Raw genomic sequence first — 22861 nt, 5'->3', positions numbered from 1 at the left:
TTTACATTTAATTGAAATATGAATTTCAGCGTGCACGCTGAGAAGGGTTAAAAAGAAGCTAGCAATAGAAAGAAAATATCAATGTAATAAAACAGAATAGACTAGAGAGGCCAGAAAATTTGGAGGGGCTTTCTAGAAAATGAAAGCAATATGGATAAAAAGTATAGTTAGACCAATTCCCTTGAGGCAAAAGCTCCGTATCTTGTCAAAAGTTTAATCAAGTTAGCAGACTGGGAGGCTGCTCTTTTGAGTCTGAAAAGTCATTCCTTTGGCTGGTGACAGGGGGATATTAGAAGCCCCAGTGGTCCAAGGCTTCACAAGGGAGTTCTGAGGCATCTTGGGGGAAACAACCCTTGTGCGTATTTCCTTCCAGGCATTTGTGCATATGACTGGCTAACTCCCAGACATTCCCCTCTCAATGGAAACACTGCATTGGGTTCCAGAGGACTAAAAGCAATAATTTTCTTTTGCTGGAATTGGAAAGGATTAGGACATCTGATTTGTCTGCCTTAACTGCATCTTTAGCTTTAGTTCCCAACCAACAGAGCTACTGGACTTTCTGTACATAATTTCAGAATGTACACTTTAAAATGTTTTGTCCTAGAAATTTATACTTTTTCATTTTCAAGAATAAAACTCAGGAATAGAAACAGTTCTCAATTTGATGAAATCATTTTGTTGGTGGGATATGAAACATTGGACGCATTTGTTTCCAATGTTTCTGGACTTTGAAACATTGGACTTTCTGTAGGAAGTATGGCAAGCACCAACCCCACAAAGTGACACAGTGCAAGAGGGCAAGGATTCTCTGTATGCCCAGGGAAAGCAGTGTTATGACAGGAAGCAGAGTGGCTATGATGGGCAGACTAAGCCGATTTTCCAGAAAAGGCTAAAACTACAAAGAAGATTGTGCTGAGGCAAGTGTGTGTTGAGCCCAACTGCAGATCTCAGAGAATTCTGGCTGTTAAGAGAACTGGAAGGAGCTAGAACAAGAAAGGACCAAGTGATTCAGTTCTGAGCTTCATCTTTTGTTTTATTAAGAAAACAATAAAATCTTGAGGTTATGTTCAGATAATAAAGAAAGAAAGAAACTGTGTCTTCAAGCCAGAGAAAAGAGCCGTGGTAAAGGAAAATGTACACAGTCATCCTAAGAGCAGATTGGGAGACAGTTGCAGGGGGCAAGGATAACTGATTTCCACTCTCATAATGAGGAACTAAAACTAAGTTCATTACCAAATAAACTTGTTAGCTTTGTGTCATTCATGCTTGTGATAGTTTGGTGATCACCTGTCGGTTTCCCTCTAGCACTTTATATTAAAGTTCTAAGAACATAAAATCTGTACATGCTAGTGTTCCTCAGGCACACAAAAAGAGGTGAGCTTGGGAGGTTGCATCTGACTTCCTAGCCAGCTTTAAGGAAGGAAGCACAAGAAACGCACTGTGTGTTGTAGCTACCAAGAAGAGGAACACAGACCCACCAAATCCCTGAGGCATGACAGAGAACCAGGCCAGGTTAAGAACAAAGCCCCTAGAGAAAGGCCCTGTATGGTACCAAAACATGCAATTAGAAAATTTTTACAAAACCAAGATTCCAATGTTCACACAAAATTCTATTTTAAATGCAGTTGTTTCCCTTTTTGATGCATTCTCTCACTCTACCTATTAACTGGTGAATGTTTGCATCTAATGACTCACAGCCTAATTTTGACCATCATTGTTTTAGCAAAAAGCTTTAGGATTATGTCTGAGCAATAGCTGGCACTCTTGCCAGATTTATTTCATTGTTTAATCAGCAAATTATGCCACATGAACATTTTTCTTAATATAGAATCATCATTCTTCAAACTTTAAACCATTTTCACTTTTTACTTTTTAAAGGTGAGAAGGTTGATACTGGGAACCTGGAAAATTTTCTGGAAAATATAGGGATAGAGCTCACAGAAGATAAAGGCATGCAACTACTGAATAATCTTCCAATTGATGGTAAGCATTAAAAATATCACATAACCAGGCATAGTGGCACATGCTTGTGGTCCCAGCTACTCAGGAGGCTGAGGTGGGAGGATTGCTGGGGCCCAGGATGTGAAGGCTGCTTTGAGCAGTGATTGTACCACTGCATTCCAGCCTGGATGACAGGTCAAGACCCTGTCTCAAAAAGTTTAAATTTAAATTTAAAAAATTATAGTAAAGCCAGGTGCAGTGGCTCATGCCTATAATCCCAGCACTTTGGAAGGCTTAGGTGGAAGAATCACTTGAGTTTAAGACTTTGAGACCAACCTGGGCAACATAGTGAGACCCCATCTTTACAAAAAAAAGTTTAAAAAGTAGCCAGGCATGGCTGCTCATACCTGTAGTCCCAGCTACTTGGAAGGCTGATGTGGGAGAATCACTTGAGGCCAGGAGGCAGAGTCTATAATGAAGTGAGATCCTGCCACTGCACTCCAGCCTGGGTGACAGAGCAAGACCCTGTCTCAACAACAACAACAACAACAACAACAAAGTAACAAGATTCTTCCAAGAAGGTTGAGCATATGAACTTTTGTGACTAATACTCCCTATGTAAGGAATGTTTCATGTCGTACCAACAAAATGATTTCATCGAATTGAGAACTGTTTCCATTCCTGAGTTTTATTCTTGAAAATGAAAAAGTATAAATTTCTACAATAAAACATTTTAAAGTGTACATTCTGAAATTATTCATGTTTTGTACTATTTTTTAAATATCTGCATTGCTTCCTGAGACTTGAATTTTTCTCTGTCTTACAGCCAAAGGAAGGGTATATGTGAACAGACAGATGAAAGAATTGAGGGGTCTTGAAGGTGAGTGAGAAGTATGGTAAAAAGGCCGGTAAAACGGAGGTTCTCAAGCTTTACTGTTGTTTTCAAAAACCCTTCCTATTTCACAATTTTCAGATTACTAATCCTACTGTTCCAACTGTTTATTAATTCAGTGTTTATCCTTATATGCTTTTAGGCACACTGCAATCACTAAAATGGTTTAACTACAGTATACCCAAAAACAGTGGTTTCAAAATAAAGTTGCGCATCAGAATCACCAGAAAAACAAAAACACCGTTTTAGCATTCATATCACTAGGCCCTTTTTCTGTCATATTGCTCTTGGATTTCTAGAGCTAGTACCTAGAAACATGTTATTAAAAAGTTTCAAGGAGTAGGTAACCAAGATGGTCCAATAGAAAGAGCTCTGTCTGCAGCTCCCAGCGAGACCAATGCGTAAGGCGGATAATTTCTGCATTTCCAACTGAGGTACCCAGTTCATGTCATTGAGACTGGTTAGGCAGTGGGTCTAACCCACGGAGAACGAGCAGAAGCAGAGTGTGGCATTGCTTCCCCTGGGAAGTGCAAGGAGTTGGGGACCTCCTTCCCCCAGCCAAGGGAATCCACAAGGGACTATGCTACCCAGCCAGGTTACTGCAGATCAGGAGATTCCCTCATGTGCCTACACCACCAGGGCCCTGGGTTTCAAGCACAAAACTGGGCAGCTGTTTGGGCAGACACTGAGCTAGCTGCAGTAGTATTTTTTTGTATCCCAGTAGCACCTGGAATCCCAGTGAGACAGAACCATTCACTCCCCTGGAAAGGGGGCTGAAGCCAGGGAGCCAAGTGGTCTCACTCAGTGGGTCCCACTCCTAGAGAGCCCAGCAAGCTAAGAACCACTGGCTTGAAATTCTCTCTGGCACCACACCAGTCTGAAGTCAACCTTGAGCTTGGTAGGGGGAGGGACATCTGCCATTACTGAAGTTTTAGTAGGCAGTTTTCCCCTGACAGTGCTAAGAAGGCTGGGAGGTCAGGGATGGGCTCGGCAAAGTGGCTGTGACTAGACTGCTTCTCTAGATTCCTCCTCACTGGGCAGGGCATCTCTGAAGAAAAGGTAACAGCCCCAGTCAGGGGCTTACAAACAAAACCACCATATCCCTAGGACAGAGCACCTGGGGGAAGGGGCAGCTGTGGGCGCAACTTCAGCAGATTTAATCAATCCTGCCTGCTGGCTCTGAAGAGAGCAGCTGATCTGACAAGAGAGATTCTCCCAGCACAGCGCAGGAGCTCTGCTAAGGGAGAGACTGCCTCCTGAAGTGGGTCCCTCACCCCATGCCTCCTGACTGGGAGAAATCTCCCAACAGGGGTCGGCAGATACCTCATACAAGAGAACTCCAGCTGGCATCAGGCCGGCGCCCATCTGGGATAAAGCTTCCAGAGGAAGGAGCAGACAGCAATCTTTGCTGTTCTGCAGCCTCTACTGGTGATACCCAGGCAAACAGGATCTGGAGAAGACCTCCAGCAAACTTCAGTAGACCTGCAGAAGAAGGGCGTGACTATTAGAAGAAAAACTAACAAATAGAAAACAACAATATCAACATAAAGGACCCACACACAAAAACCCCATCCAAAGGTCATCAGCCTCAAAGATCAAAGGTAGATAAATGCACAAAGATGAGGAAAAACCAGCACAAAAACACTGAAAATTCCAAAAACCGGAATGCCTCTTCTCCTCCAAATGATCACAACTCCTTTCCAGCAAGGGAACAAAACTGGATGGAGAATGAAATTGACAAATTGACAGAAGTAGGCTTCAGAAGGTAGGTAATAACAAATTCCTCCAAGCTAAAGGATCATGTTCTAACCCAATGCAAGGAAGCAAAGAACCTTGATAAAAGGTTACAGTAACTGCTAACTAGAATAACCAGTTTAGAGAGGAACATAAATGACCTGATGGAGCTGAAAAACACAGCACAAAAACTCCGTGAAGCATACACAAGTTATCAATAGCTAAATCAATCAAGCAGAAGAAAGGGTATCAGAGATTAAAGATCAACTTACTGAAATAAGGTGTGAAGACAAGATTAGAGAAAAAAGAATGAAAAGGAATGAACAAAGCCTCTAAGAAATACGGGACTATATGAAAAGACCAAACCTATGATTGACTGGTATACCTGAAAGTGATGGGGAGAATGGAACCAAGTTGGAAAACACACTTCAAGATATTATCCAGGAGAACTTCCCCAACCTAGCAAGACAAGCCAACATTCAAATTCAGAAAATACAGAGAACACTACAAAGATACTCCTCAAGAACAGCAACCCCAAGACACATAATCATCAGATTCTCCAAGGTTGAAACGAAGGAAAAAATGTTAAGGGCAGCCAGCAAAAAAGGTCAGATTACCTACAAAGGGAAGCCTATCAGACTAACAGCAGATCTCTCTGCAAAAACCCTACAAGCCAGAAGAGAGCGGGGACCAATCTTCACTCTTAAAGAAAAGAATTTTCAACCCAGAATTTCATATTCAGCCAAACTAAGCTTCAGAAGCAAAGGAGAAATAAAATCCAGACAAGCAGATGCTGAGGGATTTTGTCATCACCAGGCCTGCCTTACAAGAGCTCCTGAAGAAAGCACTTAATATGGAAAGGAAAAACTGGTCCAGCCACTGCAAAAAAAAATACCAAATATAAAGACCAATGACATTATGGAAAAACTACATCAACTAAAGTGTAAAATAACCAGCTAGCATCATGATGACAGGATCAAATTCATACATAACAATATTAACCTTAAATGTAAATGGGCTAAATGCCCCAATTAAGATACAGAGATTGGCAAATTGGATAGCGTCAAGACCCATCAGTGTGCTGTATTCAGGAGACCCATCTCACATGCAAAGACACACATAGGCTCAAAATAAAGGGATGAAGGAATATTTACCAAGCAAATGGAAAGCAAAAAAAATCAGGGGTTGCAGTCTTAGTCTCTGATAAAACAGACTTTAAACCAACAACGATCAAAAGAGACAAAGAAGGGCATTACATAATGGTAAAGGGATCAATGCAACAAGAAGAGCTAACTATCCTAAATATATATGCACCCAATACAGGAACACCCACATTCATAAAACAAGTTCTTAGAGACCTACAAAGAGACTTAGACTCCCACGCAATAGTAGTAGAAGACTTTAACACCCCAATGTCAATATTAGACAGATCAAGAAGACAGAAAATTAACAAGGATATTTGGGACTTGAACTCAGCTCTGGACAAAGCGGACCTAATAGACATCTACAGAACTCCCCAAAATCAACAGAATATACATTCTTCTCAGTGCCACATAGTGCTTATTCTAAAATCAACCACATAATTGGAAGTAAAACACTTCTCAGCAAATGCAAATGAACGGAAATCATAAGTCTCTCAGACCACAGTGCAATCAAATTAAAACTCGGGATTAAGAAACTCACTCAAAACTGCACAACTTCATGGAAATTGAACAACCTGCTCAATTTCATTATTTCGTAAATAATGAAATTATTTACCAAAATGCCCATCAATGACAGACTGGATAAAGAAAATGTGGCATATATACACCATGGAATACTATGCAACCATAAAAAAGAATGAGTTCATGTCCTTTGCAGGGACATGGATGAAGCTGGAAACCATCATTCTCAGCAAACTGACACAGTAACAGAAAACCAAACACCACACATTCTCCCTCCTAAGTGGGAGTTGAATAATGAGAACACATAGACACAGGGAAGGGAACATCACACACTGGGGCCTGTCTAGAGCTAGGGAGCAAGGAGAGGGAGAACATTAGAACAAATAGCTAATGCATGTGGGCTTAAAACCTAGATACCGGTTGATAAGTGCAGCAAACCACCATGACGCATGTATACCTATGTAACCAACCTGCATGTTCTGCATATGTATCCCAGAACTTTAAGTAAACAAATAAAATAAACAGAAAAGGTGAAAAGAAACTGTCCCAGAAGATACTGGTCAACAGATACAAAGTTAGCGTTAGGAGGAATAAGTTCTGGTATTCTATTGCAGAGCAAGATGGCTATAATTAATGATAATGTGTTGTGTTTTTCAGGCTACAAGAAAGGATTTTAATGTTCTCACCATAAAGAAATGATAAATATTTGAGGTGATAGATATACTAATTACACTGATTTGATTATTCTACAATGTTTACGTGTATCAAAACATCACATTGTACCCTTTAAAATATGCAATTATTATATGTCAATTAAAATATAAAAACTTAAAAATATTTCCAGGGGATTATGATGGAGTAAACCCATGGACTTTACTCGGTTATTTATTTTTCTCCATTATTTTAGCAAGTTTTAAATCTTGTGATGCAGACACATTTATAAAGGTTGATTTTGATCTTTAGTTCTCCTAAAAGCCATAACAGAATCCCACAGCTCCGGGTTTAGAAATTCCTGACTTATATACCAAAAACCATGTTTACTTGAATAGTTTAATTGTTCTTTGCCCTTCATTCTGTGAATAGTATTGATGCCTAGATATGTGCAAAAAATCCCCACTCTTTATACCATTACAAATTTTCTTGCATTCATCCCCTTATTTTGTTAAGGAACAAAGGGTCTTCAGATAAGATGGAAATGTTCATGAAAAGCACAGGAATTGATCTCAAGGAGAAAGAAATCCAGTCACTGAAGGACCACCTATAAGTTGATGGTGAGTGTTTGAACATCAGTGTACCCCTTAGTAAACCTTTGAGCATAAGGCTAGCAGTGGGGCTAGAATGATTGAAGGGGCTGGAATGATTGAAAATAGGATATATATGAAAAGAAATGAAAGAATAAGGCCTTCACCATAGCTACCAAACTGAACCCAATGGCTACCGTGTGGTAAGAATCACCAAGAATACTGCCAACATAAATAGCAAGTATCAACTTACTATGTAATACCACAGGAAATGCCAAGATTTAACAAAAATACACAAGACATTAATCTTTTAGTCCCTACTGCTAATCCAGCATTAAATAGCCATGACCAACACCGTGTGTCCCTGACACATGCAAGGCACTATGCTATGCACTTTCATGTATCAACTTATTTAATCTTGCAAACAACCCTAAAAGGTAGGTTCTGTTTTTATCCCCATTCTACATATAAGGAAGCTAAGGCACAGAAAAGTCACTTGCCCAAAGGCAGAAAGCTAGTAAATGATGGAGCCAGGAAAAGAACCTAGGCAATCAGGCTTCAGAAACTGTCTCTTAACCACGATGCTATACTTTCATGAGCTAACAGAATTAACAAATTTTTAAAGGTATATAGTAATGTTACAAATGAAATTCATTAAACTTGGCATATTTTAGATGGTCTCATGCTAGTGGAACTGAAAAAATTTCATCAGAAAATTTTGGGGGACTACTGCTCCCTAGAGGAAATAGTAAAAATATAAAATTAACCCAAGTCAATGAATACTGTATGTGCTTTTCTAAATCAGTAATACCTTTTATTCTTTGATTCCATCAACTTTAATGCCTATGATGCATCAGGCACTGTTCTAAGCCCATGGTACCTTTACCTTAGTAAGCAAGCAGTTTTCAAAAAAATGACTTTTTCTTTTGTTTTTAAATCTCTTCTATAGCTCTTTCAACCTACCAATGCAATAAATGTAGATATTTGCAGTTACCCTGTTGTCCTAGTATCTTAGAACATCACCAGCAAAGTGATTTAAAGTGTGAGGCCCTTAATATCATTCTTGTAGAATATCTTGTACATCTGTTTAATCATCTGAGATAGGACAGAATATTGTTTCAGAACCTAATGGGCCTCAGTAGAGCTAATTGGAAACACAGAAAGTGAAGAGTGTGGTGGCATGTCATTTACAGGCAGACTTTTATCAAAAAAAAGTTATTTCTTGTCCTATTTAAAAGTTATAATAGTAATCATATTAATAAGGTATTATAAAACTGTAAAATAATACCAGGTCAGGTGCAGTGGCTCACCTCTGTAATCCCAGTACTTTGGGTGGCTGAGGCGAGAGGATCTCTTGAGGCTAGGACTTCAAAACCAGCCTAGGCAACATAACAAGACCTCATCTCTAAAAAGCATTTCTTTTAATTGTCCGGGAATGGCTGGGCACAGTGGTTCATGCCTGTAATCCCAGCACTTTGGGAGGCCAAGGCAGATGGATCGCATGAGGCCAGGAGTTTGAGACCAACCTGGGCAACAGAGTGAAACCTCAATTCTACTAAAATTACAAAAATTAACTGAGCATGGTAGTGCACACCAATAATCCCAGCTACTCAGGAGGCTGAGGCAGGAGAATTGCTTGAACCCAAGAGGTGGAGGTTGCAGTGAGCCAAGATCATGCCACTACACTCCAGCCTAGGCAATAGAATGAGACTCTGTCTCAAAAAAAAAAAAAAAATTATCCAGGGATGGTGGTATGTGCCTTTAGTCCTAGCTACTTGGGAGAGTGAGGCAGGTGGATTGTCCAGCCTAGGCAACAGAGTGAGTCCCTATCTCAAAAAGAGAAAAAAGAATACCAGCAAAAGATTGTCATAATCAGTATTTTAAAAGAACAAAGATAAATTCTGTATCTAAGAACCTGGAATATAATAATTTTAAAACTAATTCATTCTTTATAATATGTTTGCATTTTGCTAAAACTATTATTTAGTAAATATTTACAGAGCATCAATCTTGTGCAAACCATTACACTAATGCCTAGGTGATAGTAAGAATGCAAAGTGATTCTTGGTATCTTGTCTTCAGATAAACTTATAGTCTTAGGAATGTTACAAATAATACAACAGTGAAAACATATCTGAGCAGCGATGAATTGACACCCTTGACCAAGTCATAAGTAAAAAATGAGTGTGTCCTTCAGCAGCTTTAAGGTTCCAAACTGAATCTTGCCTATGAGAGTAATAACATCTCTCAGCTACTAGCTTAACCTCCCTATCCAGGGTCTCTCAAATTTACAATCTTACAAATTGCTGAACATTTATCCACTTGACTTCCAGTGACTTCAGACTTTAATTTGAGAAATACTGATCAAAGAAATTAAGTACATGATCTATAAAAATATATTTTAATTCAGAATGGTCACAACAAAATAAAAGTTTTGTCATCACAAATGGACTTTAACTGGATATATCAACATGATACTTATCATGTTGGCAACCTAAGAGCAACCAGACATGGATACCAACACTCTAATCTTTTAGTGGATAACTTAGTGCCAAAGTGATCATAAGCCTAAAGGTAAAGTCAGCATTGACACAAATGGAAATACCATTTTTAAATGAAATTTTTTCTCAAATTTCCAACCCCTGAAAAGACTAACTTACTAGATAATAGATTGTCCTGAAGGAAAGAAGAATGCTTTAAACTTTACTCTTGCATTGTGAAATATAGATTTTGATTATTTGTAGGGTAAATAGTAGTAGCTATATTAATTAAATTCATGAGCATTGGACTTGGAAAAATAAACTTCTAGGGAAATGTTTTTGAATAATTGACTTTTGGGTTTCTATTTCAAAATGTAAGGACCTTATATCATTTTTCATAAATCTTTTTGATGTTTTTTATCTTAAAGATAATGGGAAGATTGATTTGAATGTGATGATGGATGAAGTTAAAAATGTTACAGGTGAGTGAGATGTTACAGTAAATACTACATTGTGTGATCTTAAAGTTTTATATGGAACTATATTTTTAACACAATAATATTTCTTCCACTCATTTATTTAACAAGTATTTATAGAGGATTTATCCCATGCCAGGCATTGTTCTAAGCATGTAGGCTGTATCAGTAAACAGTACAAAGGTCACTGCCCCATGGAGCTTACATTCTGGCAGGAGAAATAAGCAATAAACAATAAACATTAAACATAAGCACATTATATAATACGTTGGAAAGTGATATATGCTATGGAAATATATGAGAAGTAGATAAAGGAGGTTGGGAAAGCAGCATGTGTTGGGGAAAGAGGCAGGCGTATTTTTTAAATTGGTAATCAGGCCTCCTTGAAAAGGTAACATTTGAACAAACACTTGAAAGAGGTGAGGGTTTTGTGGGGATTTCTAGACAAAAAGTTTTGCAGGCAGAGAGGATAAGGAAAAAGGACCAAAGGCAGGAGCATGCCTGGTGTATTCAAAGAACAAGAAGAAGGTCAGGTAACTGAAGCTGAGTAACTAAAAAGTAACAGGGAGTCTGGGCATGCTGTAATCCCAGCACTTTGGGATGCCAAGGCGGGCGGATTACCTGAGGTCAGGAGTTCGAGACCAGCCTGGCCAACATGGTGAAACCCCATCTCTACTAAAAATACAAACATTAGCCAGCCATAGTGGTACGTGCCTGTAGTCCCAGCTACTCAGGAGGCTGAGGCAGGAAAATCACTTGAACCCAGGAAGCAGAGGTTGCAGTGAGCTAAAATCAGCCCATTGCATTCCAGCCTGGGTGACAGAGCCAGACTCTGTCTCAAAAAAAAAAAAGTAATAGGGATAAGAAAAGTAATGGATGCATTACTTATTTCTGAAAGCCCTGAAAATACGGGCTTATTTTCTGAGATAAACAGAAAGCTATTTAGGGTTTAAAACCAAAGCGTAATATGATCTGACCTAGGTTTTAATCAGATCTTTCTGGATTTGTGTTGAGCATGGACTGGGGGTGGGCTGGAATGAAGGAATCAACAGTAGAAATAGGGAAACCATTTGGCCGGGCATGATAGCTCATGCCTGAAATCCCAGCACTTTAGGAGGCTGAGGTGAGTGCATTGCCTGAGGCCAGAAGTTCAAGACCAGCATGGCCAACATGGCAAAACCCTGTCTCTACTAAAAATATAAAAGTTAGCTGGGGGTGGCACACAGTGCGGGAGAGGGGAGGAGGGGTGAGGGGAGGGAGAGGAGGGGAGGGGAAGGGAACTTCATTTTCCAGCTTTTCAGAATCCCTCTAGCACTCCCTGTTGGCAGAATTTAACACAGAGCCAGAAACATAGTTTACAGAGTCTCAAGCTCAGCATCATAAAGCTAAGTATAGAAGGGAAGGAGAGGAGAGAATCGAGAAGAGAAGATAAACAACAGGGAAACCATTTAGAGGGCCTTTAGAGTAATCAATGTTAGGGATGCTGGTGACACAACCAGGGTAGAAGGCAATAGCTGGATTCTGGACATTTTTTAATTAATTAATTTATTTTATATTTTAATTTTCTTTTTAGAGACGGGGTTTCACCATGTTGGTCAGGCTGGTCTTGAACTTCTGACCTCAGGTAATCCGCCCGCCTTGGCATCCCAAAGTGCTGGGATTACAGGAGTGAGCCACCACGCCTGGTCCTCCAGACATATTTTTTAAAGAGTCAAAAGAATTTTCTAGTGGATTAGATATAAAGTATTAGATAAAGGGAGAAGTCAAGAATGATTCTAACATTTTTATCTTGAACAACTAACTAAAAGGAGTCTTGCCATTAACTGAGATGAAAAAAAGTTACCAGTAGTACAAGTTTTGGTGGAAGAAATTAGGAATCCAATTTGGGACATTTTGAGATAACTAATAGACCTCCAAATGCAGATGTCAAGTACAAACTTACTAAACAGACTCAAATTCAAGAAATACATCTTGCGTAAAAAATATAAAATTGAAAGTCATAGGCATATAGATGGTATTTAAAGCCGTAAGATTGAATGAATTCACTCAGAGAATGAGTATAAGTGAAGAAGAGAAGAGGACTACAGAATGAAACCTGGAGTACTTCAATATTAAGAGGTCCTAAGGCAAAGAAGATGAGGAGTAGCCAGTGATGTAGGTGGAAAACCAAGATAATATAATGCCCTGAAAACCAGATGAGGAATATTAAATCAAGTTGGGTACCCTTAGAAAATAAACCCTGAAACGAGGATTACATATACAGGTAGTTTGCTTGGGTAGTGAGCTCAGGGAAGCAGAGAAATGAGACATAGATAAAAGCAGCCAATAAAGTGTTTATCAAACAGGTTACCATAGCAGGTAACTGGAGCTTAATTGCACTGGGGAATAACATCTGGTAAATGACATGGCCTCAAGGGAGGAGTTATAGAACCAGGTTATTTTCACACCAACTCATATCAGTCATTGATTAAGAACTGCTTAGGGGAGGGGAAAACAATATTACTCTGCTGGCATTTCTAGCCATCTGAGCATAGGCAGAATGAACTCTGGCAGCTGAAGAAATCCCTCAGACAGATACTAGTAAAGGAAGTAGACAAGCATATATTGATATGAGGGGATATGAGCAGGGCATCTATAGCATCTGCTACAGTTACCAGACAAGAGGGCAAATCAACAGTCAAATGCTACTGATAGGCCAAGTAACATGAGAACCGAGAACTGACGACTGCATATAGCCAGGTGGAGGTCACTGGTGATATCCGAAAGAGAAAATTCAGGAAGTGAGGATGGAAAGAAGCCTAAGTGGAATGAGTTTGAAATAATGGGAACATAGGATCTAGAAACTCTGTGAATATCTAAGGTGTTTCACTACAAAAGAGGGCAAAGTGTAATAAGGGGATAAATAAAGTGGTTAAAATGGTAGCAAGAGAAGGCTTCTTTTTTTAATTAAAGACAAAGGACCAAAGGCAGGAGCATGCCTGGTGTATTCAAAGAACAAGAAGAAGGTCAGGTAGCTGAAGCTGAGTAACCAAGTAAAAAAGTAATAGAGAGTCCGGACACGGTGGCTTACATCTGTAATCCCAGCACTTTGGGAGGCCAAGGCGGGCAGATTACCTGAGGTCAGGAGTTCGAGACCAGCCTGGCCAATATGGTGAAACCCCATCTCTACTAAAAATATATACATTAGCCAGGCGTAGTGGTGCAAGAAAGAAGAGGAAACTGGTTTGAAAAGAGGGAAGAAGGTGTGAAGCAGTCACAAGAAGAGTAGGAAAATTAAGGAACCAGCAAAGTATAGTATGATTGCCCCAGGGCATTAAAGAACCAAAAGTTCATGATCATCAATGTAAAGTGAGGGCAGTCAGCATACTTCCTTTAGTTCTAGTTAGCTAAATAGTTGCAGGTACAGAGTAGTAGAGACTTGCATTTAACCAGGAATGGGGTTTTGTCAACTGAGTATATAATAAGCAAGAGCAGACTAACTTAAAGCCGATCTTCTGCAAGATGTAAATACACTTAAAGCTTTCCTTACTCACTAATGCTTTTTAACTTCCTAGTCTTTTTGGGGTTCATCCTGCTTAGTGATATCAACAAAAGCCAGTCTTTGTCTACAAGTATGTTTATTTTACATTCATCTTTGAATCATAGTTTGGCTGAATCTAGACTTGTAGATTGTCATTTTATCTTAGAACTCTAGAAACTAATGCTAGTGTCTGTCCCTAAGGAGAGTGTAATAAAGCTGGTTCCACAAGGTTGAAAAACTGAAAACTGGATTCAACCACTACTGCAGGAAGGAACTTCATCTTCCAGCCTTTCAGACTCCCTCTAGCACTTCCTATTGGCAGAATTTAACATGGAGCCAGAAACGTAGTTTACAGAGTCTCAGTATCATAAAGCTAAGTATAGAAGGGTAGGATTGGAGCTGAGAGACAATAACTAAGTAGCTGAAAGAATACTCTTTCAGCTACTCAGCTACAATCCTTCTACGTATATTTGAACTTCTATTTATAAACAAAGTAACTCTGTTTTCACCTAATAAGATGCAACTATTCTTCATATAAATGAAGATATTCATTCTCAGCCTCTCCACAAAATAAGGAGGAACAAAGTTCTAACAGTCCATCTCTGGGAGACAATCATACTATCTCTGAGCTATGTTATCTCTTTCTTTGAAGTTTTCATTGTAATGTCTCCAAGTTAGATTTCTTTTCATTTTTTCTGCTAAAGACTTGTGATTTCCGAAACTAAAAATTCATGCCTTTCATCAATTCTTGAAAATTCTCAGCCCTTATGTTTCAAATATTTCCTCTTCTCTTTTTCTTTTACTTTTGGAAACTCCCATTATGTATATGATGGACCTTATTCTGTCTTTCTTTTTTCCATCGTTTCCACTTTTTATATCTTTGTCCTAATTTTTAGAATTTCTCAAATCTCTCTTCCAGTTCACTAATTGTCTCTCCAACCCCATCTCACACTGTTTATTGAAAATGCCAATAACATATCCGGGCACCGTGGCTCACGCCTATAATCCCAGCACTTTGGGAGGCCGAAGCAGGTGGATCACAAGGTCAGCAGTTCAAGACTAGCCTGACCAACATGGTGAAACCCTGTCTCTACTAAAAATACAAAAATTAGCTGGGCATGGTGGTAAGTACCTGTAATCCCAGCTACTCAGGAGGCTGAGACAGGAGAATCACTTGAACCTGGGAGGCAGAGGTTGCAGTGAGCCAAGATCACACCACTGCACTCCAGCCTGGGTGACAGAGTAAGACTCCATCTCAAAAAAAAAAAAAAAATGCCAATAACAACTTTTTATTTCTAGATATTGTTTTTGATCTTTTGCACATTAGCCAGTTCTTTTCCTCGATTTCTTATTCTCATGGTTCTATATATGCCCTTTCTTTCTCTTTAGTGGGTTTTATTTAATTTTATTTATTTATCTATTTGAGGCAGCATCTCATTGTGTCACCAGGCTGGAGTGCAGTGGCGTGATCTCAGCTCACTTCAACCTCTACCTCCTTAGTTCAAGTGATTCTTGTGCCTCAGGCACCCAAGTAGCTGGGATTACAGGCATGTACCACCACACTCAATTTTTTTTTCTTTAGTAGAGACAGGGTTTCACAATGTTGGCCAGGATAGTCTTGAACTCCTGGCTTCAGTTGATCCACCTGCCTCAGCCTCCCAATGGGCTGGGATTACAGATGTGAGCCACCTTACCCAGCCTCTTTAATGGACTTTAAATATGCAGTGTTTCAAATCTGTGTCCCTATCATGTGCTCAAGGACTTATCTCCCTGCTTCTGCTTGGTCATTAAAACCAAAGCTGTTCACAGATCTGGTCAGATAATCCACCAGGGTTATCTCCACATCAAATTGAGTACATATCTCAGGACCAGAGGAAAGGTTAAGAAAAAAAAAAAAAAGAAAGAAAGAAAATTGTGTACATATCAACCTGACTCTTAAACTCCTCTCCATCTCCTGAAACCAAAAATTTCTCTTTCTTTCCTACAAACTCAGCCATGCATCTACAATTATTTTGTCATTTTTTAAATCCATTTTAGGTATTTGTAGCAAGTAGGATGTCCTACTCTATTGTTTTGTTGGAAACAGAAGTTGTGTTCATAATTTCTAAGTAGTTTATAATCTCAGTTTCAACTTCTTTAACTCAGCAGTTATTTATAGTATTTTATTTATAATTTCTGAGTAGAGAGGATTTCTTAAATCTCTTTCTGTGGTTGATTTTAAATTATAATTAGAGTATAACTGATATACCTTGTGCCTTTGAGTAATTAATTGATATTTAAATTTTTGTCTTAAAACATGATCAATTTTAGCAAACGTTGCAATAATATTTGCCAAAAAAGTCATAGTCCTGCTTGTTAATTATGATTTTTATTTTTTTGAGACACATTCTCACGCCATCACCCAGCCTGGTGTGCAGTGGCCCAATCTCTGCTCACTGCAACCTTCGCCTCCCGGGTTCAAGTGATTCTCCTTCCTCAGCCTCCTGAGTAGCTGGAATTACAAGCACATGCCACCACACCCAGCTAATTTTTGTATTTTTAGTAGAGCCAGGGTTTCACCATGTTGGCCAGGCTAGTCTCAAACTCCTGACCTCAAGTTATCTGCCCACCTCAGCCTCCCAAAGTGCTGGGATTACAGGCGTGAGCCACTGCGCCTGGCCTAATTATGTTTTATATATTGAGTAGTTTAAATGTCAGTTTTACCCCTTCAAAAATTTTGTTTTCTTCACATAGTAAACACTCAGTAATAATCAAGTGAATGAACTCTCTGAAGTTTCAATCAGTATTGTATTTTGCTTTGCTGATGTTCAAGCAATTAAGTAACTCATTCTACATTTAGTTGATTGTTGGCTATGTGCCAGGCATTATGCTAGATTTTGGGAGAAAGACATGATCCCTGCCTTCCCAAGTTTACAATGTAATTATATAAATGTAAATTCACTTGAGGTGAAATATATTACAGGGAGTCAGATTTTATTGTCATTTTTAACTTACCCTATAATTCAGGCAAAAGAACAAGAGGGAAGGGGATAGAGAGGACTTAAAAGAAGAAGAAAGAGCACTTTGGGAGGCCGAGGCGGGTGGATCACGAAGTCAAGAGATCAAGACCATCCTGGTCAACACGGTGAAACCCCGTCTCTACTAATAAAAAAAAAAAAATTAGCTGGGCATGGTGGCGCGTGCCTGTACTCCCAGCTACTCAGGAGGCTGAGGCAGGAGAATTGCCTGAACCCAGGAGGCGGAGGTTGCGGTGAGCCGAGATCGCGCCATTGCACTCCAGCCTGGGTAACAAGATTGCGAAACTCCGTCTCAAAAAAAAAAAAAAGAAGAAAAAGAAAATTTAAAATAGAGATGTTCTTGTAGTAGTCAAATTATTTATATTAACCATGAAACAGCTCCCAAATTATTGAAAAACTGTACAATTTCTATTTTACTTATTATATTGTTTCATCATTGTAAGAGATTTTATTTTACTTAGGTTAAATGAAAAATTTCTGACTCCCCTCCTTGACTCTAAATGGCTGAACAATGCCTGGTGCAGTGGCTCACACCTGCAACCCTAGCACTTTGAGAGGCTGAGCCAGACAGATTGCTTGAGCCCAGGAGTTCAAGACCAGCCTGGACAACATAGGAAGACCCTATCTCTACAAAAAGTACAAAAAATTAACCCCACATGCTGTCACATGCCTGTAGTCCCAGCTACTCTGAGGGGCTGAGGTGGGAGGATTGCTTAAGCCAAGGAGGTCAAGGCTGCAGTGAACCATGATCGTGCCACTGCATTCCAGCCAGGATGGCAGAGTGAGAACTTGTCTGAAAATAAATAAATAAATAAATAGCTAAGCAAGCTTTTATTGTACTTTGCTCTTCCCCCAGCAGCTGAGGATTATATATATATATACACACACACATATATGATGTGTGTGTGTATATATATGGATTAAATGCAGGAAACATAACATTTCCACTAGTTATATATACAAACACAGGTACATATGTATGATATATAGCATTATATTATATGTAGTTATAATGTTATATAATCATAATTACATCTATTATGTTAATTATAATTGCATATAATGTTGTATATAATTTGATATAGTTTGGCTGTATCCCTACCCAAATCTCAACTTGAATTGTATCTCTCAGAATTCCCATATGTTGTGGGAGGGAACCAGCGGGTAGGTAATTGAATCATAGGGCCCAGTCTCTCCCATTATATTCTCATGACAGTGAATAAGTCTCAGAAGATGAGATGGGTTTATCAGGGGTTTTCGCTTTTGCTTCTTCCTCATTTTCTCTTGCCACCACCATGTAAAAAGTGCCTGTTGCCTCCCGCCATGATTCTGAGGCCTCCCCAGCCATGTGGAACTTTAAGTCCAATTAAACCTCTTTTTCTTCCCAGTCTCAGGTGTGTCTTTATCAGCAGCATGAAAATGGACTAATACATAATTATAATATCATAATATAAAATATTACATAATTTTTATGTTCTCACCTATGACTATTTCTCTCCCTCTAAAGGAGAGAAGATTCCTGCTGGGGATGTGAAAAATACTGTGGAAAACATGGGAATAGAGATCACAAATAAGGAGCACAAAAAGCTGCTGAAAACTCTGCCAGTTTCTGGTAAGTATTTACATGTGTTCTGCTTCACTGATGTCTAAAAATATATTCATTCAACACTTATTGAAGATCATTGTCTGCATGGCACTATCTAAAATCTGAGAGAGCAGGGACCATGTCTGTTTCCCCAAGTACTTACCCTCCTGAAAACATCAAAAAGGTTGGTTTCAATGTTTTGTATTAGAAAGTCTAGTATTTGAAACAGTTGTGTCAATTAAAAATATTTTTTAAAAGTCCCAGTCCCAGCATTTCTAAAAATCCTGTTATTATTATGTTGGTTTAGGAAACAGGAACCTCTTCAGTTAAAAGTTCTATCATAAGACAATTTCTTTGGTCCCCCTAGGAGAAATATAAGACTTAAGGTATAAATTGAAAAAAGGTAAGAGCAGAAGGTATAGAAAAGGTGAAGAAAGAAAAGACGAAGGTAAATTAGAGAGGAGGAAACAAGAAAGAAAAGGCTATATGTAGTTCAGCATGGTAGGGCACTACTAACGATAGTTTGTATTCTATCCAGTGGATAGATTCACTACACTAAGTTTTCCAAGCATCTTTCATTTCATTGAGATTGAATTCTAACAAATTTCTAAACTTTCCCTTCCTGTAAGTATATATTTTAATTTTTATGAATCTCTGGAAACATTATTAATCGTGTTTTATCCTACAGCTGATAAAAAGGTGTTTAAGAAAGAATTATTGGATGGTGTGAAATCCTTCAGAGTTGAGTGAGGAAAAGGATAAGGACAATATCATTTGAGATTATTCTAATTTTTTTTCTAATTACATAAACAAACAGAAAATTATGCATTTTGTTGTTCTTTTTTTATTATTTTGGTTTTGTTTTTTGTTTGTGTTTCTTCTAAATTATGCATTTTATTCAACAAATATTCAAGTGTCTACTAGGTACTGGGCATTTAAGAATAATCTGGAATATACAGTAGCATACAGAAAAAAATGTAATTACCCACAATCTCAGGGAATATTACCTTTTCTATTATAGATATCTCAGATCTTTTTCTGTGCATATATGTATATTATTAATTAAACTCTTACTGGAAATGTTATGTATCCTTCATTTAATCCTAAAATTTTAGTGTAATAATTTCACCATGTTATTTAAAATTTCTTTGTAAATATCATTTTAATGACTATATCATCTAGTTGTATTATAATTTACTTAATCATTATTCTCTTGTTGAACATTTATTTAGTGTTTTTCTCTTATATGTCTCTGATCTTCATACTTAAATTTTGATCCAACTTTAAAGTCATTTTCTCTGGAAATATTCTTCCAGCAGAAATTTGCATCCCCATACACAGTATTAACATCATGCCCTAACCACAGTATATTATTTTCATATATTTTATTCTTGTTAATTTGGTGAATGAAAAAATTGAATCTAATTATTGTTCTGATTTTTTTGTTATGAATAAAGTTGCAAATGTTTTTATATTGGTGATACATGACTGTGGTCCCCACTACTCAGGAGGCTGAGGCAGGAGAATCACTTGAGCCCAGGAGTTTGAGACTCCAGTGAGCCTGGATTGCAGAGTCAGACCCTGTCTCAAAAAATATATTAAAATAAAAACAATTTTTAAATCAGCTTTATTTTATTGTATGAGTCCATTTTCATGATGCTGATAAAGATATATCTGAGACTGGGCAATTAAGAAAAGAAAGAGGCTTAGTGGACTTACAGTTCCACATGGCTGGGAAGGCCTCACAATCATGTTGGAAGGCAAGGAGGAGGAAGTCACATCTTACATGGATGGTGGCAGGCAAAGAGTGAGAGCTTGTACAGGGAAACTCCCCCTTATAAAACCATCAGATCTTGTGAGTCTTATTCACTATCACAAGAACAGCATGAGAAAGACCTGGCCCCATGATTCAGTTACTTCCCACCAGGTTCCTCCCACAATAATGGGAATTCAACAGGAGATTTGAGTGGGGACACAGCCAAACCGTATCAATTGTTTTATATTTAAATTATGGAATTCTCACAAGGATAGCAGTTGTTTACTCTTTAATGGAAAACAAAGCTTATTTTAAGGATTTTTTCATTCATCAAATATTAGCTTGGAATTGATGACTGGCATAGTTTTAGAAGTGTGATGGGGGAGGGGCTGCAAAAAGCAGAAGATAATTCTAAATTTTTTTTTTTTTTTGAGATAGAGTTTCACTCTTGTTGCCCAGGTAAAGTACAATGGCTTGATCTTGGCTCACCACAACCTCCAACTCCCAGGTTCAAGTGATTCTCCTGCCTCATCCTCCCAAGTAGCTGGGATTACAGGCATGTGCCACCATGGTGCACTTTGCATTTTTAGTAGAACCAGTGTTTCTCCATGTTGGTCAGGCTGGTCTAGAACTCCCAACCTCAGGTGATCTGCCTGCCTTGGCTTTCCAAAGTGCTTGGGTTACCTGCATAAGCCACTGCACCCAACCAATAGTTCTTACTTTCAAAGAGTTTATAATCTACTTAGAGAACAAAATGTGTTTCATAAAATTACTCATAGAAAATTTTGATCAGCACCATAAGACAGAGCAAGAAAAAATTTTAAACCAGGCACAGTGGCTCTTGCCTGTAATCCCAGCACTTTGGGAAGCCGAAGCGGATAGATCACGAGGTCAGGAGTTCAAGACCAGCCTCTGGCAAAACCCCGCCTCTACTAAAAATACAAAAATTAGCCAGGTGTGGTGGCATGTGTGGTGGCATGCACCTGTACTTCCAGCTATTCAGGAGGCTGAGGCAGGAGAATCGCTTGAACCCAGCGGCAGAGGTTGCAGTGAGCCAATATCACGCCATTGCACTCCAGCTTGGGTGACAGAGTGAGACTTCATCTCAGAAAAAAAATTTTTTTTTAATAAATTAAAAAGTGTTTCAAAAGAGAAAATGTTTTTATATCATTATATCTTTTAATCTATTAGAATCCAAACATTTTTATTAATTTGAATGACCTCTTTATAGATTAAATATTAGCACATTATCATATCTATTGTAAATATTGGTTATCTGCATTTTATTTTATTGTATTTTTACAACAGCTTTATTGAGATATAGTTCATATACCATACAATTCACCCACTTAAAGTGTATAATTCAGTGGGTTTTAGTATACTAACAGAGTTGTGTGGTATCACCACAATCAGTTTTAGGATATTTCAGCACTGCAAAAAGAAACTCAATACCCATTAGTAGTCACTACTTATACTCCCCAACTCTCTCAGACCTAGGCAACTACAAATCTACTTTTTATCTATTGTGTTGTATTTTGATATATGACCATTTTTCATTTTTATGTATTTAGTTTTACCAGTCATTTCTTCTGTGATTAACTTTCAAATCCTTTACCAGATAGCCAGTATGTGAAGAGTCACATATACTTAGTTCTCTTCGTTTTTCTATGATTTCACTATTTACATTTAATTTATCCAAAATATATTTTGATTCTTTTTAAATCCCCATATTTCAGAGTGATTCGATCAAAACTATACCAATAGTTTTCAGTAAATTTTCCCCATTAACTGTAGTCTTCCTTTATGTACAATTACATGTGGGAGAGAATTTATTATTACTGTAGCAAGTTTCAAATCTTGCTTTTTGACAGAATAACATGATTTGGTTGTCATCTCTGTCTAATTCATCAGAAATACCAAACTCTTTACTTCTCCCCAATATAAACCTCCAAGAAGTTTAATTTTGGAAGCATATTCTGTTCCTGACTCCCACATGATGCTGTAAATAGCTTCTTTCTTCTTTCCATTTCTGAGTAGGGGTTGAGAGTGTGCATTTTTCATTTTATGACATCCTTATCTACTTTTTCTTGTTTCTATTAAGGAGGTCAGGTTAATGTCAATGACTTATGGAGTGTTCTACAAAACACTGGGTTCAGACTCGAAGAAAAAGAAATCAAGGACCTGAAGACTCACCTGCCAGTGACTGGTGAGCATTTAAGACACCTTTATCGTGTAGATAATGACTAGTCCACTGTGAAAGCAAAGAGTAAGGACATGTTGGAGAGAGAAAACTTGACGACAGAGTTACAATTTAAGAGACTGTTAATAAGGTACAGGCGAAAAGGGCCTTACCTGGGAACCACACATATATGGGGAAGACTGATTTGATGTGGGTGAAAGGGAGGGAGATACTAAACTGTGAACCAGAAGTTTATCACTTACATGAATGCCCCAAAAAACAGTTTTTAAAAACAGGGAGAAGGATAGCAGAGAGAGAAGAATGAAGAGAAGAAAAATCTTTGGAATATAGTTGAATTGAGGTACTTATAGGACAC

At 38.3% G+C, this 22861-nt stretch overlaps 1 protein-coding gene across 1 annotated transcript in view; it reads left to right on the top strand.

Annotated features, from left to right (window-relative positions):
• EFCAB13 (EF-hand calcium binding domain 13) overlaps window positions 1–22553 on the top strand; it is a 109433-nt gene extending 86880 nt beyond the window's left edge. Inside the window, 5 exon segments of the mRNA XM_064369427.1 lie at window positions 1879–1983; window positions 2768–2821; window positions 10381–10434; window positions 18473–18577; window positions 22408–22553. Coding sequence (XP_064225497.1) covers window positions 1879–1983; window positions 2768–2821; window positions 10381–10434; window positions 18473–18577; window positions 22408–22553 — 464 coding nt within the window.
• The last annotated feature ends 308 nt before the right edge of the window (window positions 22554–22861 follow it).

The sequence above is a fragment of the Aotus nancymaae genome, unplaced genomic scaffold (assembly GCF_030222135.1).
Source record: "Aotus nancymaae isolate 86718 unplaced genomic scaffold, 86718_ANA_hifiasm-v0.15.2.pri h1tg000089l, whole genome shotgun sequence".
In the NCBI taxonomy this organism is placed as follows: Eukaryota; Metazoa; Chordata; class Mammalia; order Primates; family Aotidae; genus Aotus; species Aotus nancymaae.
Note: the sequence above shows the minus strand (reverse complement) of the source record. Positions and strands in the feature narration are given on the sequence as shown.